Source organism: Maylandia zebra, linkage group LG11 (genome assembly GCF_041146795.1).
Source record: "Maylandia zebra isolate NMK-2024a linkage group LG11, Mzebra_GT3a, whole genome shotgun sequence".
Lineage (NCBI taxonomy): Eukaryota > Metazoa > Chordata > Actinopteri > Cichliformes > Cichlidae > Maylandia > Maylandia zebra.
Window position 1 is genome coordinate 3,233,537 of NC_135177.1, and position 17,023 is coordinate 3,250,559.

General features: G+C 41.6%; 1 protein-coding gene across 1 annotated transcript in view; it reads right to left on the bottom strand.

Annotated features, from left to right (window-relative positions):
- Positions 1–1,734: 1,734 nt before the first annotated feature.
- The window catches only part of LOC101464869 (pituitary tumor-transforming gene 1 protein-interacting protein), a 16,293-nt gene continuing 1,004 nt past the window's right edge, over positions 1,735–17,023 (bottom strand). Inside the window, exons 3-7 of the mRNA XM_004571297.5 lie at positions 15,384–15,492; positions 12,246–12,354; positions 11,061–11,126; positions 6,012–6,058; positions 1,735–2,125 (exon numbers count right to left, since the gene is read on the bottom strand). Of these exons, the coding sequence (XP_004571354.3) occupies positions 2,076–2,125; positions 6,012–6,058; positions 11,061–11,126; positions 12,246–12,354; positions 15,384–15,492 (381 nt within the window). The 3' untranslated portion in view covers positions 1,735–2,075. The remainder of the gene's footprint in view (positions 2,126–6,011; positions 6,059–11,060; positions 11,127–12,245; positions 12,355–15,383; positions 15,493–17,023) is intronic.

Here is a 17,023-nt window from a genome sequence, read left to right on the forward strand (position 1 = left end):
ATATTATCCCAGCAGGTCCTGACCATATGCCAGTGATAAGATGAGACATCCATACTCAGCATATCCAACCTTTCATTTAATTCAGTTCTTTGGAATAACCAGAATATTGGGCTTTATTTGGAAAAACATATATATAGTATAGATAGTAGCTATTATAGATTGACTGCAGATTGACCATGATATACATTTATTCATATCTAGACAGCTGCATTATTTATATGTCATTAGTGTCATAATAAAAAGCTAACAAAAGGCTTCTAAAAAGGGAACCAAGCCTGCGTGCTTGACTGAGGTAACCACGTACACTGGCGGCACCACATGGCAGTGAGGGAACTGAACCTGAATGCTGACAGGTAATGTGAGGAGAGGAGATTCCTTTTTCTTCATGTGTCCCTTTACTGAGGAGTCTGATGGTCATTCCCGAGCACGGCTCTGACATGTTAGCCCCCCGCTATAGCTGAAACGATTGGTTCATTAGGTTTAAACCCCCAAATTTCATATTATTTAACATTATATAGGTATAGTAGCAATAATGCATTGAGAAGGACACTGCTGTGAGAGTATGTAGCTGCATACTAAACCATGTGACAGGCGCCGAGACTAATATTTATACATTTAAGTCACGGCTCCAGGTTCAACCCACCACTTCAATCTTAATGTTGTGTTATTGAACAGAACCCTTCAAACATTCAAAGAGCAGACGTAACATCATCTTTTACATTTGTTTCCGCCCTAAATCGTGGAGTCATATTTGATTCAACTCTGAAAGCTAACAGATCGATCACACAGCTAAACTGAGTTTCATACATCTCTGTATCGTGTCCAAAATCACATTGGTTGGGAGTCTTTGTGCTTCAGGCTTGCAGAATCTTTCCAGTCTTCAGCCACTTTAGAAAACTACAGCATGAGTAATAACATAGATCAAAAACAGGCAGAGAATGTAACTTCCTCATCACCTCACTACGCTGGTATTACAATAAATCTAAATCCACAATGTTTCTCTACAAACTGTTGACTGTTCTCGATCCAGAATTCATGCATGCACACTCTGCTTTTCCTTATTTTCTGTCATGTATTTATTGTGGGTAATCTTCAGGACCAGGGAAAATAACGAGGTCAGTTTTTTTGTACTCTTGGGTCTGTATGGTGTCAGAGCCAAGAGGTTGTTCGCTGTTCAAACCTGTTTCTGATGGACAGAAGCTCAGAACAGTCAACATGAAGAGACTGGGAGCTAAAACAGCTGAACCAAGGACTGCTAATCAACAATCGCTAATATACAAAAATATTTTGAACAATCAACCCATTTTTAATGTGGGCTTTGAAAAGTGAATATAAATGCATTTGCTTTATTAAAATGATATAAAAGTGAGAGGTTTAGTGCCATCAATTTTGCAGTTTTTAGGCTCATCATTAATCATTTTATTTCAGCCTTGATAATCAAAGGGTTAAAGTGGATCATCGCTGAAGTGGGAGAACAGCAGTGGACGGAGAGGAAAACATTTGTTAACATGGTCAGTCCAGCTTTGAGGCATTTTAGTTTCATGTTATTAAGCAGACTAGTGGGTGTCCGACTCGGAGCAACATTCTCCTTCCCGATGTTTTCAATTAAAAAGTTATCGGAAAATGACAGAGGTCAGCTTGTGCTGTCGTCTATGACAGGGCTACACTCAGCAATTTATCATGCTCTCACTTTATGCACTCTCTCAGAAGCTCATACATTTAAAACAAACAAAAAAAGCTTAAAGAGGTTTATTAATGAATCGAAACACAGTCATCACCGTTTAATCAACGTATGTACAAAGTGCAAAGATTGATGTGAGAGTACAACATTTAAAAAGAGAGAAAAAAGGTTTGCAAAAAGTTTAAAAACAAGATTTAACGACTAAACACACACGACTGCCTTCATAAAGAATCACAAAGCTAAACTAATTCAGAATATTTTCAATCAGGTTTGACGTCTGAACGAGATCACCGGACAGCTGCTGCTCTGCAGCACTGTGTGGGAGAAAATCACTCCGAGCTAAAAGCAAAGCCGTGAGAGCCGCGGCCCGCGGACGTCCTCCGTTGCAGCTGCTTTACTCGTTCTCAAACTTGCTGTACGGGTGGTCCGTGTCGCCCATCAGACCTGCACACACAACGTGGAGACAAAATGAAAACAGACAAAGTCATGCTGGGTCAAATTCTGCTCCACATTTTCCAGAGATGCCTTGGAGGAAGCATCAGTCTGAGGACAAACTGGGAAATCCATCCCGGATATTCTGTTCACGCTGATGTTTCATTAACAATGAATGCAGTATGACAGCATGTGCTGCTAAACCGCCATCAGCAAGTTTTTCATACACACGATCAATGGAATTATTTATTTCTATGGGCAATGAAAACAACTGCCCACCTTATCAATTTTGTAACCGTTCCTATGGACTTTTATTAACTGCATATTACTGTGTGTGCCATGTCACCGGCAGACATCTTTGCTGATGTCTGTGGTTGTTCTGAATCGGTTTTCTCCTCCATATCTTTGCCGTTTAGAAGGATGTCTGTACTTTGTTTTATGATAACATTAATTAACTATGTTGTGTTCACTAAGCCATGAGGAGCAGACTGGTAGCTAATAAGCACCAACATAACAGAAGAGTGTTTGCAGTCGTTTTTGTTTGAAGCAAACTTTGATGAAATGATTTGACTGGAAAGTTCAGAGGATTCTCTCCTGCTCGGCTTCCCAATATCCCTCATGTTTGGTCCTGGCCTTTTTGTTCTCGTGAGAACATGTTTTGGTGGAACTTTACATGAGAAATGCAGCAGGTGAAAGGAGAAACTAGCACGAGCATTAATAACCGCAGAGTGCAATGAAGGCTCACCTAAATAAGCCCAGTGCAAATAAACAGGCTCACTAATAAAGTCATTTTCTTGCTTTATTTATCTCTGTCCTGGTCTTATTAATTATTTTACTCAAGTGCAGGTTACAGTATATTTCCAGATGCATTTCTTTCTTACCTTTGGTTTAGTTAATAAACGTTTCAGTCAGGCCTGCTGTCGTCTTACACACAAACAAATGATTCCAAGGCTGACTGAAGAAAACAGCGTATTTATTCAACAATGGCTTCTGAGGAGTACGTGGAATAAGTTGGATCAATGCACCTCTAACCTTGATGAAGGCCACAAGCAGGTTAAACTATAAAGTTGTTCTTCATACTCCAAGTGTTACTGAGGTTTGAACCTGCACAGTTCTCCTGCGGAGCCTGAACTTTCCACGTCCACGGATCAATACACATTAAAAGGGACACTCTCGCTGCCACTAAGAAACTGATTAATCGATGGCAGTTAGTGCACAAATACCAAACACTGAATGCGTAAAGCATTTCCAACTATTTCAATATAGGAGGAGCCTTCTCTTGCAGAACGATGCTGTCCTCATGTTTAAGCACATTATGGCCACTGTTGCTGCATTTTGGGTTGATAATGTAACCTGGCGGCACTCCACTGCTGCTGTTTGAAATTTTTTCTTTACATAAGATTCTGATAATAATGCCAATATAATAAGCATGGTGTGTCTTCATAGTCGATGCTCGTTTTAAGCGTGAAAAGTTGATTTCATTCATGATTAAAATGGATTATAGGTTACACGGGCTATTCTCACATTCTACGGCCCTCTAATTACTGGACTACATAAATGGCAAAGTAATGACTTCAGGCCCTAATCATGCTTTATTGCATTTCCACAGATTTAACAAAGTCAGTTTGCACCATCCTCCTGGTGTGAGCAGGTGAAGCAGGGTGTTACCCCAGCAATGTTTCGCCAGACAGGATGTATAACCTCTCCAATGTGATCTGAGTTTAATCCTCAATGCTTAGACATCCTGATCAGCTGCCTGAACCTCCTCAGCTGGTTACATTCTCGAATGTCTAAAGGCGGAGTCGAGTCCTCCTGGAGACTAAGCTGATTCTGCCATTTGTATCCAACCTCATTCTGTTTGTCACTGCCCACAGCTCATGACCATAGGTGCAGCTGAACTGAAAGCTCTTTTTACCAGAGCGGTTCACTACAACACCAATCTGCCAGCCATTCTCACACTCTTCCAGTCGACGAGGGCTTTTTGAAGCAAACTGCAGTGATACAGGATTCATTTCAGACTTGAACCAAAATAAACCTCCAACTGTACAATAGTTAATGCTCATTCAGCGCCATGCTGTAGAACTGTAGAAGTCTAGTGTTCACAGTTTCGTATTATTGTAGAGTCTCTACATGACTTTATAAAACACCTTGAAGCAGCAGCTGCCCCCTAAAAATAAAACTTAACTAAATGCAGGCTATGACAGAGCGCTGGGGTTAAACTGCAAAAAGTGAAACGTGTAATTCAAATCTGTGCTGTCTTTCTGGGATATTTTCAACTGGTAATGACAAGAGATCATTTCCAGTTTTGCTGAATAACCTCCTGACCCACCCTCAGGGAATCTTCCGCTGTGTCTGATTTCAAGGAAATAAGAGGATGTGGATTGTAGTTGTAGAGAACCGACCAGACCAAATGTGAAAGGAGAGCAGTCTCTACTAAAGCCCCTGTGGAAGGAAACTAATGAGAGCTGCAGGCCTAAGAAACAGACCACCATCCATCACTCTGTCGTGCAGTCGTTACACTCAACCCACATAACCTGACATCTTACTACAGTGAACGGATGGACAGACACGACGCACGGACACTCGAGCTTCTCCCACATCTACGGAACGAACGAACGAGTCTGTCTTTATCGAGCCGCTGACAGGCCAACCCTTACCGCCCACTTCCCTGCAGAGGGCAGAGCGATGGATTAGAATCAGTGCATTGATTGGAAATAAATAGAAAGCAGTGCTGTGTGATGTTGATACTTCTTCTATACTTTGCTGCAGCGCACACTCGTAGTTTGCTCATGACTCATTTATTTTTAGAATATTTCCTGTTTCACTGACAGCAAAAATGCTCTGATTAAGTTAAAGCATGTGGCAACAAATGCGAGGTAGTGATCAGGTTTTAAAGTTTGACTATTTTTGTACCTTCAGCTGCTTAAAAACAGATTTTATTGCATAAACATTTCAGTCACAACTGAGCACCGGAGAGTGGTTGTCATATTTTCCCATGCCTAGCAGGGACCGCTACTTTGACTGCATACAAACACGGAGATTAAATTAGCTCCACAAAAAATAGGATTTGCTTTTAGGTCATCTAAAACTCCTAGCTTTTAATTACAGCACAGCTCAGGCAGCCGTTTATTACACACAAACGTTTTGCTAACTAAACTGGCAAAGCTTCATTTGAGTTCATGGATCATGAAAACATTCAAGCTTTTATTATTGCCACTCTTATTGATGACACCAGCAGCTTAGCCATTATTATGGTGCACTATTGTGTGTGGAGTGTGTCATATCTATTGTAACACAACTGAAAGACCAGCATTAATACTGAATATCAGTATAATAACAATGTTGTCCAGCTCAGGTTAGCCCATGTTAACTGGTGAAGTGGTGAGCTAGACAAATTAGTATGGCAGCGAGGAGAAATGCCACATTCCTGGGATTTTTGCAGGCTCTTCAAGTGAGGGATGGTCTCATGTTACATTTTGTACAGCCGTTAGCAATACAAAAAAGGTGTTTATTTAATAAATAGGAGATAAGTAAAAGATACTGACAGCTCCCCCAGCCTCCTAGCCTATGCACCTATGGCATCAATTTGAAAATCCTACGTCGCCTAGTTCATGTACACCTACAGTGTAGGTTGCTTGGGGACGAAGCATATTCTGTTGAATAATGTATCAGTGGCCCAGGGTGTGGAAATCAAAGTCACTGACACTGAAAAACTCTTAAAATAGTTAAGCATGCATCAGAGACACTGCTGACACACACAGAACAGAGAACACAGAGCTGGCTACTCCGTGTTAGACCTACTGGTCACCTCACCTTCAGTGTACATCAGAGAGGGCTGGAAACAAACACTATGATCAAAGAGAAGGAGCTAAAGTCCATATGGAAAGTCTATACGCACCATACTTCCTCCTGATCTCATCGTGGCGTGCCATTCTCTCCACCTTCCTGTAAAAAAAAAAAAAAAAAAAAAAAAAAAAAAAAAAGTAGAGGAAGTTAGTCAACAGGTCAGGAAGTATTCACTCTGTTAGTGCCAAATACACTCCAGAGAAAGACAACTCTCAAGGTAGAGAGCCATCATTCAACTCTAACTGGGCCTCCATATTTGGATACAGCCAAGTATCCAAACTTTAATGAAACAACATGGAAATAAATGACTGCAACACAGACGTCAGCTGTAATGAGACAATGGGACACCCAGTGAATTCTGAAAACAACTCTGTGGGACAATTCTGAAATGCTACAGATGTCCTGCTCCCGACACCAAATCAACAGCTGGACTGAAGAACCTTTCCTGCTGCTTAAAAAGTCTTCACCCTCGTCCTAAGTTCTCTTTTTATCTGCTCTTCACATATTTGTCCGACAAACCCAAACCTACCTGGCCCCATGTGAAAATACCCCGTCTATGCACATCTATATAATATTTCGCTGGTTTATCTTTGTCTAATGCTCAAATTTGTTTGATGATCTAAAAATGTGTGAAAAATATGCAAAAACAAACAAACAAGGCAAGGGACAAATACTTTTTGGCACTGTTGCAGAGATGCATGTCAGAGTCAAGGTTTACGACAGTGTCAGTTGCACAGCAGCAGACATATGCACTCATCCCAGTCTATGTTTAGGGTTGAGCAACTATGTTTTTTTTGCTGGGCTGCAGTAGTCATAGATAAATGTGGTATTTGTTCAGTAACTCTGGACTGAGCTGCTGATGAAGCCGCACTGTTGTAAAAACTTTACACATGACTTGCAGGCAAAGTCTGGGAAAAGTTACCAAACTTTTTCATTAGATTCTGGAAACTTTTGGTGAGTCTGTGCAGTAAATTTAGGTTCTGGCTCTCTGCCTGTTTATTTAGATAATGACCGATTACCTGCTCACAGGCGTCACCAACAAGGCTGCTGAGCACTAAGGAGGCAACTCCGAGTTCAGGTGATGAATGCCATTTCTCCTCTGTGTGTTAGTAGCTATGAGTGTTTTTGGCTCTACTGTTGACTCCAATGAAAAACAGGTTTTACAGAGAACCATGGCTGAAATAGTGGCGATTCCAGAAGTTTCTGCAGCTTTGTTATTTTGAAACAGCTGTTTACATATGCACAAGTTTACAGAGCAAACCCATCAAGCACTTTACTCGCCAAGAAACATTTAAGCTACACTGCACCACAACATTACAAACAGCCAGTCATGATATGTGGGCACTTATGCAACCATCAATACCTAATACTCCCAAATACTTATTATGCACGACATCGTTTAAACAACATTTCAATAAGCACAATAACATTCAGCTTACCAAGTAAGAAAAATGCATCAGTTTGCACTCCTGGCATAAAAATGTTCCTAAATTTTAGCTGACAGTGACTCACAGAGCAACAGGCCTGTGGTAAAGCTGCTCACTCAGCCTTTCTGAGGGGCAGGTTTTGTGTAGTGGAAGTCCAGAGGCCTCACTTCACTTCATCTCAGCTCAAAGACTCTGGTGTGTGGCAGTCGCTGCTTTATTGCTATGTACTGATCTGTGAGCAATCAGGTGGGTTAAGATGTGTCTGCCATCCGTCCCCCTAAGCCACGCCGATGGCCTGTGTGCATCGCACTGACACGTTCACATTCCCTCCACATAAATATGGCTGCATTCAACATGTTGGAGGGAAGACGGAAAAAAAGGGAAAGTTGAAAGAACGTGAGTACTGAGCTTGGCTCACTACACAGACTAAAGGTTTTGAAGGTGCTCGACTTCTCCATCATCACAATACCACTCATAATTTATGAAAATGGGATACTACAAGCGGTGTTGGGGAGTAACAGAGTACATGTACCGCTGTTACGTATTTAAAATACAAAATATGAGTAACTGTATTCCGTTACAGTTTAAAAGGGTGGTATTTAGAATACAGTTACTTTGCTGAAATAAATGGATTACACGGCGGTACTTTCCTGTTTCATATGTTCGGCTATGTCCTCTCTATTTTTGGTAATGCCACGCCGGTGGAAACCCAAACAAAACATGCATTAAGAGGCTCAAACGCCCGTGTCTCAATCTCGCGGTCATAACGACGTGAAGAAATTTTTTTTATTTTTTATTATTTAATATGAAGGCAACAGGCAGAGTGTTACAGGCATCGCCCTAAAGCATGCAGGGCAGTGTAGTCGGTGCTGCAGGGAGGATGGACTGCCATACCCGTGATGTGTCTGTGAGCGAGGAGGGAGAGAAAGGAAAAGTACGAGCTGTCACGGAGCAGAAACGGGAGCTGGAAGCATGTAAATATAATAATAACCACTGCAGCCAAACAGAGAGCCTGACGAGCCCAGTTGTAAGTAAGCTATTAAGACTCGGCTGTACGCTGTGTTCATGTTTTCCTCTGAAACAATAAGTTTGGTTGCAGCAGCCTTTCAACGCCTCTCTCTGTCTCTCGCAAGAAAAGTTGAGCCAGACAACAAAGTAAAGCTAGTTTTCAGCTACGAGCCGACATGAACCCGACGTATCAGCCAGAGGTCCCCATACTACGGTTCGGAGCCGCGGACCTGTTTTATATACGCGCTGAATAGTTTCTATACGAGATCGCTGCAAAAAGTGCAGCCTTACCTAATGTCCACCTGCTGTTACTCATTTATATTAAGATTTAAACATTAGTTGGTGTTGGTGTGGAGAGTAACCTTCAGTAATAGTAATAAATCACACAGCAGTAGTACATTCATGTAGTTGTAAAAAGCATGATAATATGTTAAGTAATCCAAAGTATTCAGAATACGTTACTCTTGTTGAGTAACGTAACGGAAAATGTTACAAAATACATTTTAGGGCATGTAATCTGTAATCTGTAGTGGAATACATTCAAAAGTAACCTTCCCAACTCAAGTTCAGTTAAAAGTTAAGGCTAAAAGAAACTTTCAGTTATTTGTGCAATCTAAGAAAAAAAAATCTAATAAAAAGGGAACTACTTTAAATTCTTGACGCCTGAGAACTTCATAAATACAAAAGATAATAAGAAAATTTCAAGGCTGAAAAACACCTTCAGCCTTTCGCTCAGACCGGCAACCAACTTCATTTTGCACCTGCTCCAAGTGTCACAAAGCCAAATTCTCTTTTGTTCTTTGAAACAATGTTTCTAGAACCATCTTTGAGCATCAGTATCATGACATATCACAGCTTCAATACCCTGGATGTGTGATCAGTTTAGAAAACATGCATTTTGGCTATACTTAAAGAGTCATATCAACATGAGATTAAAACAAAATTCAAACTGAATACATGGCATAAAAAAGCCTGTGTGTATGATTTTTTTCTCCAGCTGTTACCATGACTCAGCCAAGGAGCATGGACACAAATAATGGAGTAACAGCTGCGAATTTTGGCCCATATTCAGTCCATATTATCATCATAGATACATGAAACTGTATGTGTTACCCAAGCATCATGTCAGTGGATTACAATGAACTTCTCACATAGTATTGTTGTGCATTAAGACTTGACACATTACAACACTTTGGCTTATTGACAAGCTAAACCAGATACAAGCCAACAGGAACAGATCCTGGCTGTTAGCCGACTGTAACATAAGCAGCCTGAGCAGCATGTTACATGGACATGCAGACTTCTTAAACAGCACTGAAACAAGAGGTTCAAGAGATACTTATTAAAATGATTTAATAATTTAGCATTTGATCAGATACAAAATTATAATTAAAATTCTTAGGTAGCTCTCCTGCTACATCAGCATGTGAAATATGAAATATATAGCTGCATGGGTCGACTCCCCGGCCCGCCTGGGCTCGGATGACTCTGTGCTTCAAGCTGGCTCTCCGGAGGCCAAGCAGCACTGTCTACAGGCACTAGTCTCTCTTAGGATGGGTCCAATCTATTCCGAATGTCCTGTTGACAACATGAACTGCATCTATGTAGGTCACTGCACTAACTCCAACTTCAGAGATTTGATCATGCTCACTGCAGGAAACCCTGACTCAATTCTGCAGCACGAGAGAGAAGAGCTCAGAGGTCGGATAATTCATTCTTTCTCAAACACACGAGGCGCACAGTGAGCCACGATGTGCCCAGCACGCCGAGCGTGATGATAAACCACAGTTACTGACCATCTTTCAGCTCGACTGCCCTGCTCACAAACATATCAGCCAGCTATCCTGGCACTGGAAGTAAAGGAACAGAACAAGAAGAGAAGGCTGAAACATTTATGGGGTGCAGGAAGAGGGAAGCCTTTCGGGTCTGCTGACTGCTGGATGATTCTGTTTCTTTGACTGTAGTACACAGGATGTAAACCAATCTATTTATGAGCACATTACCATGAAGCAGCTGCCCAGCTTTGACAATCCAATCGGTGTTCTGGGACGACAGCAGAGGAACCCGGAGCTTCTCCTTTGGGACGTGGACTTGCTGAGGCTGGATGGACACCAGTTGCTCGACTCCCAAACATACAATGAACTCTTTTGTTGGGGGATGATGAACTGTTCTGTTTTAGGACAATTATATCCAAGTCCTACTGGGATATGCTGAAAGGCAATGCCACCCACCACGCTGACAGAATAGGATTCGACTCGTAGGTGTGCGCTTGGTCTGAGATTTGAACCAAGTTCACTTGATATAAAATATATAACTGTTGTGATTAGCATCAAAAATGAAAGACTGTTCATTTCTTTAAAAGCGAGCAAGCCAACAAATTCAGCAGAGGATCAAATAATTACTTGATGCAGCAGTGTGGTGACTGAGAAAACACTGCAGCAGGGTAAAGGAAAACAAACAGTGACCTCTAAACATGTACCTGTAACTTCGTGAGTACGTGTGTAAATATTCTGTAAATAACGAGCAGTGTTTGATCCAGAGAGGAATGACACAGCAAAGATCGGTTTGGAGTTAAATGCAGAGAAAGAGGCTCCTGTGTTATTGAAATAAACACCGTTGCAGACATTTCCAACCTGTGTAGACTAAGGTGTGAGTCTAGGTCTCACCGTTCTTCAGCGCGCTGTCTGATCTCCTCCCTCCTCTTGGCAGATCTCTCCTCTTCTCTGTCAAACCTTAAGAGTGAAGGAGACATGAAGGCAGCATCAGAATCACTGCTCCTCGTGGAACCAGAAGATGACAAAAACACACTTTGGATGTGACAAATGACACGCAGCTACAAACTAACATTAGCTTTAGGGTTACTCTGATTGAAGTTCTATGCATCATTTATATAAGACTCATGAAATGTGTGCCTGAGTGCAGAGAGTGTTTTCTTTTTATGTTCCACAATGAAAATGCCAAATACAAAAGAAGGTTTAACATGCACAAAGTAAAATGCTTGGAGGCAACCCCCAAAAAGAGTAAAACAAGACGAAAACATGACTGTAATTATATTAAATTTATATCTGTGTGCATAACAGTAATACATGTGAGCTTTCCCCAAGTTTTCAATCACATGATAGACAAGAACGAGATTCCTGCACCCACAGGACTGCAAGTGAGTGACAGGCCAGACTGTAGCGGACTGACATGACATTTTCACCCCCCCCTCCCTACAGGAACAACAGTGAGAGCATGAAAGGAGCTCTACTTTGATTAAAAAGCCAAAGTAATGTTTGCAACAGCAACAATGAGTTGCACCTATACAGGACATGGGTGAAAACCACTCAAGCTTCCACATGAACCATGAAACAAAGTGTGGACTTTGTTGTCTGACAAAGAAACCCCCTCCGTCTTCACTTTGTAAAGACAGTGATAAGATGCAGTCTAAAGACTGAAGGTGAAATAAATACCTGAGCACAGATAACATGACTAATCACTGAATGTTGACATTATCGTAGCATGTGAGCAACCTGGGTTCTTTAGCGCTAGCAGAAGCAGGGATCTTTCTGGTTTTCTTTCACTTGTTTCCTGTTTTTTCTGCCATTATAATGAGTACACAACTGTAAGGAAGTAACTGTGACATCTACTCCAAACTGTTCTCTGTAATCCATTTCAACACTACATGCTGTGTTTTCCTGGACACAGCTGTTGCTTTAACTCTGTAGCAGCCCGTGTGAGCCTGAGGTGAAAAGTGCTCCCATGTAGTGCCCTTTCATCCCGAAAAGCATTGGCCCACTAAGTGCTTTCATGCATCTGACACAGCTTTCTAAAACTCCTGTTACTCAGTTACCTCGGACTTGTAATGTTACCTTGAAGGGCGCTTCTTGCAGCAGCAGCAGCAGCAGCAACAGACGGCAATGGCGAGGAGAATGACTCCACACACCACAGCCATGGAGATGATCAGGGCTTCAAAGTTCACTGAAAAAAAGAGAATTTATTCATTTTTCACAAGAAGATATTCTCACTGGACCACGTGATAAAGGTAACTAGAAGCCATCACACGCTGCCACTGTAATGACAATGTGCTCTACATGTGTCAATGACACCACCTGCTGGCTTCTGCAAGTTATTGCACTGCAAACATGACAAACCACAAACAAGCCTCTCACTTTCCAGAGAAAAAGAGCACAAATGACTTAACCGTATGGAAACTGGTTTTTTTCTGCAGAGGGAGGGATCACGTGACCCCGAAACACTGCCAGAGTGGTGCCCACATTTTGCTGCGTCTTCTCTTTTCCTTTTACAGGACAAACCACAGCATGCACGCATGCGCAGCTGTGGCCTAAAACTGCTCACGTTTCTGTGTCGGCTACTGGAGCTCTGTGTGGCATCTATCGGGGCTCTAATCTGAGCTGCTGTTAACCTGTGATTTCTGAGGCTGGTGACTCGGATGAATGGATCCCCAGCAGCAGAGGGGACTCTTGGTCTTCCTTTCCTGAGGCGTCCTCGTGTGAGACAGTTTCATCGTAGCACTTGTTGGTTTTTCCAACTGCACTCCAAGTCCCATTTAAAGTTTTAGCAAAGACTGACCGACCCTCAGCTCTTAATGTAATGTTGTTTCTCTTCCCTTAGGTTGGTACATAGCTGATAGCTGAGTTCTGCACAACACAACTGATGGTCCCAACCCGATTAAGAAGGCACTGGTAGTGTATGTTCATACCTCAGTATTTTTCATGTTCAACTGTAAGTAAAAACCAGATGTGACATGTCACGTGTACGTTGTCTGTTCTCTCTGGTGTAAATAGAGTTTCCTTCCATCTGAAAATGTACGTGATACAGAAGAGCTGCCAGCTGTCAAAACAAAGTAACTACCACCTACTCAAATGACAGCATGTGTCGACTCCATACACGAGGAATATTTACACATTATATTCAACAACATTTGCCTGATGTTAGTGCATCACATTTAAATGCTGTGCCAGTAGCCGGCCCTTTTGCACCCTTTTGGTTTTATAGCTGTTCCCGATTAGCAATAAAGTGTTTGCATTTACACAACTTTCTGTTTGCTACCAGTGAAGTTTGAACACTGACACACCTTACTGCTCCAGTAGGCTCCGTGCGACCGTATCAGTTCTCTTGTTATTTTTAAGACTGAGAAAATTAATAACAGAATTAACAATGGTTTTTTTCCTCATCTGTACTGAATATACATTTACATTTTCAGTAGAAACTGCACCAGCATTCAAAGGTTTTTGACACTTATGGGTTAGGCTCTAAAGACTAATTTCACCACAGAGTTATCAGCATTAACTCTGGTGAGGTGGAACATACGTCACCGAGGTGTCTGCTCTACTGTGACTAAGAGCAGGGTCTCAGTCATATTTCCTGCATGGTGCTGCAGTTGACTGTGAAAATTTTATGGGTAATTAATACACATAACATAAGCCGGTTTTCACATACGATTTGTGTCAGTTGAATATCAGTTTTAACGTCTTATACAAACATTAGGTCACGTTAGCTCGGTTACTTCGCTGTGGAGTCTGTTTGGCAGTGTCAAGCTAAACGTACTTTACTGTGTTAGGGAGAAAGAGAAAGATCATTTACTTGTTAAGTTAAAAGAACGGTGGTTTATTTCAGGGGCCAAACATTTGGCAGTAAAATAAGGCAACAACATTATAATTTATAATATTCCAGTTGAATCCCTCTACACTTAAATTTACAGTTCACTTAGCTCTCACTGTAAATAGATCTCCTGGCGATAAGACAGGCAGTACATTTCTGTGCTACCTCTGTAGTGCTTTTATGCTCACTGAGCATGTCACCTTTGATTTAGAGCCAAACACTTCTGCAAGACTTTATGTAAATGTCTAGAGCCAGGACAGCCTGAGAAACCTACTGCTGTGAATCATCTGTGGTACAGCTTCAAGAAAGAGGTGCTGGGACACCCCTGATGACATATCAGGACAAATTCAGAAAGATATGTGGCAGAGGAGCCGGAGCACCAGCTGGGAGAGCGGGGCAAGAATAGGCGAGCCGTTCTGTGTAGCTGTGGGACCGACTGAAACATTTATAGAGGAATTTCCAGCACAAACTATAAAAACCATGCGGGGAATTACAATAATTAATATGCAGTGGGGAAAAAGAACTGCTCTGCTGAAAAGTAAAACATTGTTTTGATTTTATAAAACACTTTATTTAACTGGGCAGCGAGTTCCTGCTGATGCTGCTGGACACGGACGTACAAAGAGCCACGTGTATGTGCCTGGCTGAGCTAATCTATTTATCCACAATATTTGTAGTTAATGTTGTAGTCAGCAAAGCAGGACTGTGGCAGGTTCACTTCCTTTAGGTTAGAAAGTATAAAAAAAGTAGTAACTTAAAGTATGAGAAAAGGTAAACTGAAAATGAATCTAAAGCAAAAATAACTCCAGTCAGTGTGTGTGGGTTTGTTCTTCCTGGTTATGGAAAACATGTGTTCCTAGGATTGGTGTGTCTGTTGCATATTATTGCTGCAAATGCTCCTGCCTGCCTACAGAGACAATGGATAACGTCTCTTGTGGAGTACAACTTTTTTTCTAAAGAAACAAGAGGGAGCAGGTGGAGTGAAGCAAGAACGATGTGCTGGATCTTTAAATGCACCCACTACAACTGAAGTGACCTGAGAGGAACAGAAAGTGTTGGTGCTACTTTCACACCGCTGCATGCCTAATGATAAATCCCTCCCCTCAGACCCACCGACATACAGGAGGTCATTTTAGGTCGCACATCTGTGAATATAACAGGTTGCTGTTTTGGATGAAGAGCTTTTGTTTTTATGCTTTAATACCCTTTTACCTACTTTTTCTTTTAACGCGTAGGTTGAAGAGTTACATTTCCAGCATACTGAACACCAAGTTCCTCAAATCATTTCCCCAATATGTATGTAACTTATTCTGTGTCAAATGAAACACAAATGCAAAAAGGAAACACCACATTTAACATCACAATAATAAGTCTGATGAACTTACGCCAGCACACTCCCCAGCGGGCCTGGGACAATGGGCATAGTTTAGCCGGAGGCAGCAACCAGGTCACTGGATACTCTGTGCAGTTGTTTGTGGTAAAGCACCAGAGACACTGCAACAGACAGACACATGTAAGGTATGATTCTGCTGAGTATAATAGTTAGGATGCACGAATGAAGAATGCCACAGGAATGATTCTTAAAAATAAACAGTTAGCATTTTGCCACACATTTCATTTGTATTTATTCCTACATGTGGGTGTTAAACGAGACTAAAAACTCGTCATTAGATTTCACCGCACTAAACGTGGAATCTATGACATTAAAGTCATGAACAGGGTTTATTTACAGCATAGCGTTAATGTTTTACCTGTGCTGATTACATTTATGCTTCAAGTTTCATAAAAGTGACATCATTTTGTGGACGTGTCCTTGTTGAACAAATAAGAGTGTAAGTACCATAAACTATTTATTCATTTATTATCTGCAGTTTGTTTTTAATGTCCAGATACTGCAATCCTCTTCAGGATGTGAACAACATCATTTCTGTAGCACTTGATATCAGCCAGATATTAGTTGACGTGGATATTTTGCTGTCCAAAAAAAAACCTCAGAAACTAAGCGATAATAGAACATTACTATACTCCTCAGGAAAGTCTACCAGCAGACACAACCTACCTTACCACCTCCACAAAATCTTAAAAAAAAAATCTTTTCAGTCCTTCTTACACTGAAGGACTGAAAAGTCCATTTCTGTGCATCACTAAGTGGAAATTATATGTAAATGACAGTGTATTTAAAAACATAGGCTGGAGCCTATCCCAGTTACAATATGGTGAGAGGCGGGGTACACCCTGGACAGGTCGCCAGGCTGTCGCAGGGCGAACACAGAGAGAGACAACCGTTCACTCCACATTTACACATATGGACAATTTAGAATTACCAATTAACCTAACCCCACCAACTGCATGTCTTTAAACTGGGGGAGGAAGGCAGAGTATCCCGAGAGAACCCACGCAAACACAAAGAGAAAACTCCACACAGAAAGGCCCCGGCCAGGGGGTGGAATCAAACTCAGGACCTTCTTGCTGTGAGGTAACAGTGCTGTTCACCGTGCCACCATTGATTCCCAAGTTATGCTCTACCCTTAGCAGAAAAACAGCCCCAATGCATAATGCTGATTGGGCGAATAGAGGCAACCACGGTGGGTCGGGTGTCAAAGACGTCCACTTGGTTTCATGTTTCTCTGAATCATTTACATGTTCACTGGCAAACTTAAGATGGGCCTGTACATGTGGACAGGCGTGCTTTACACACACACACACACACACACACACACACACACACACACACACACACACACACACACACGATGAGTTGAGATGTGGCATATCTGTAATTAAGTGATAGATCTGCCAGGTGGGAACACAACTCATGTGTGAGCCAGAATTTTGGCTAATATGTCGAGGATCACTTTTGTTTTAATGACTTTTACACCAAGTTTGCCAACTTGGCTTAGATTAGTAAAATTGCTTTGTGTCAATTAAGTCTTTTAGTTAGAAAAGGGTACTGCATAAAGCTATCCACAAAGGACTACTAAATGAGGGGTGTGGTGCAGCATTAACCAGAAAATAAATAAATCAG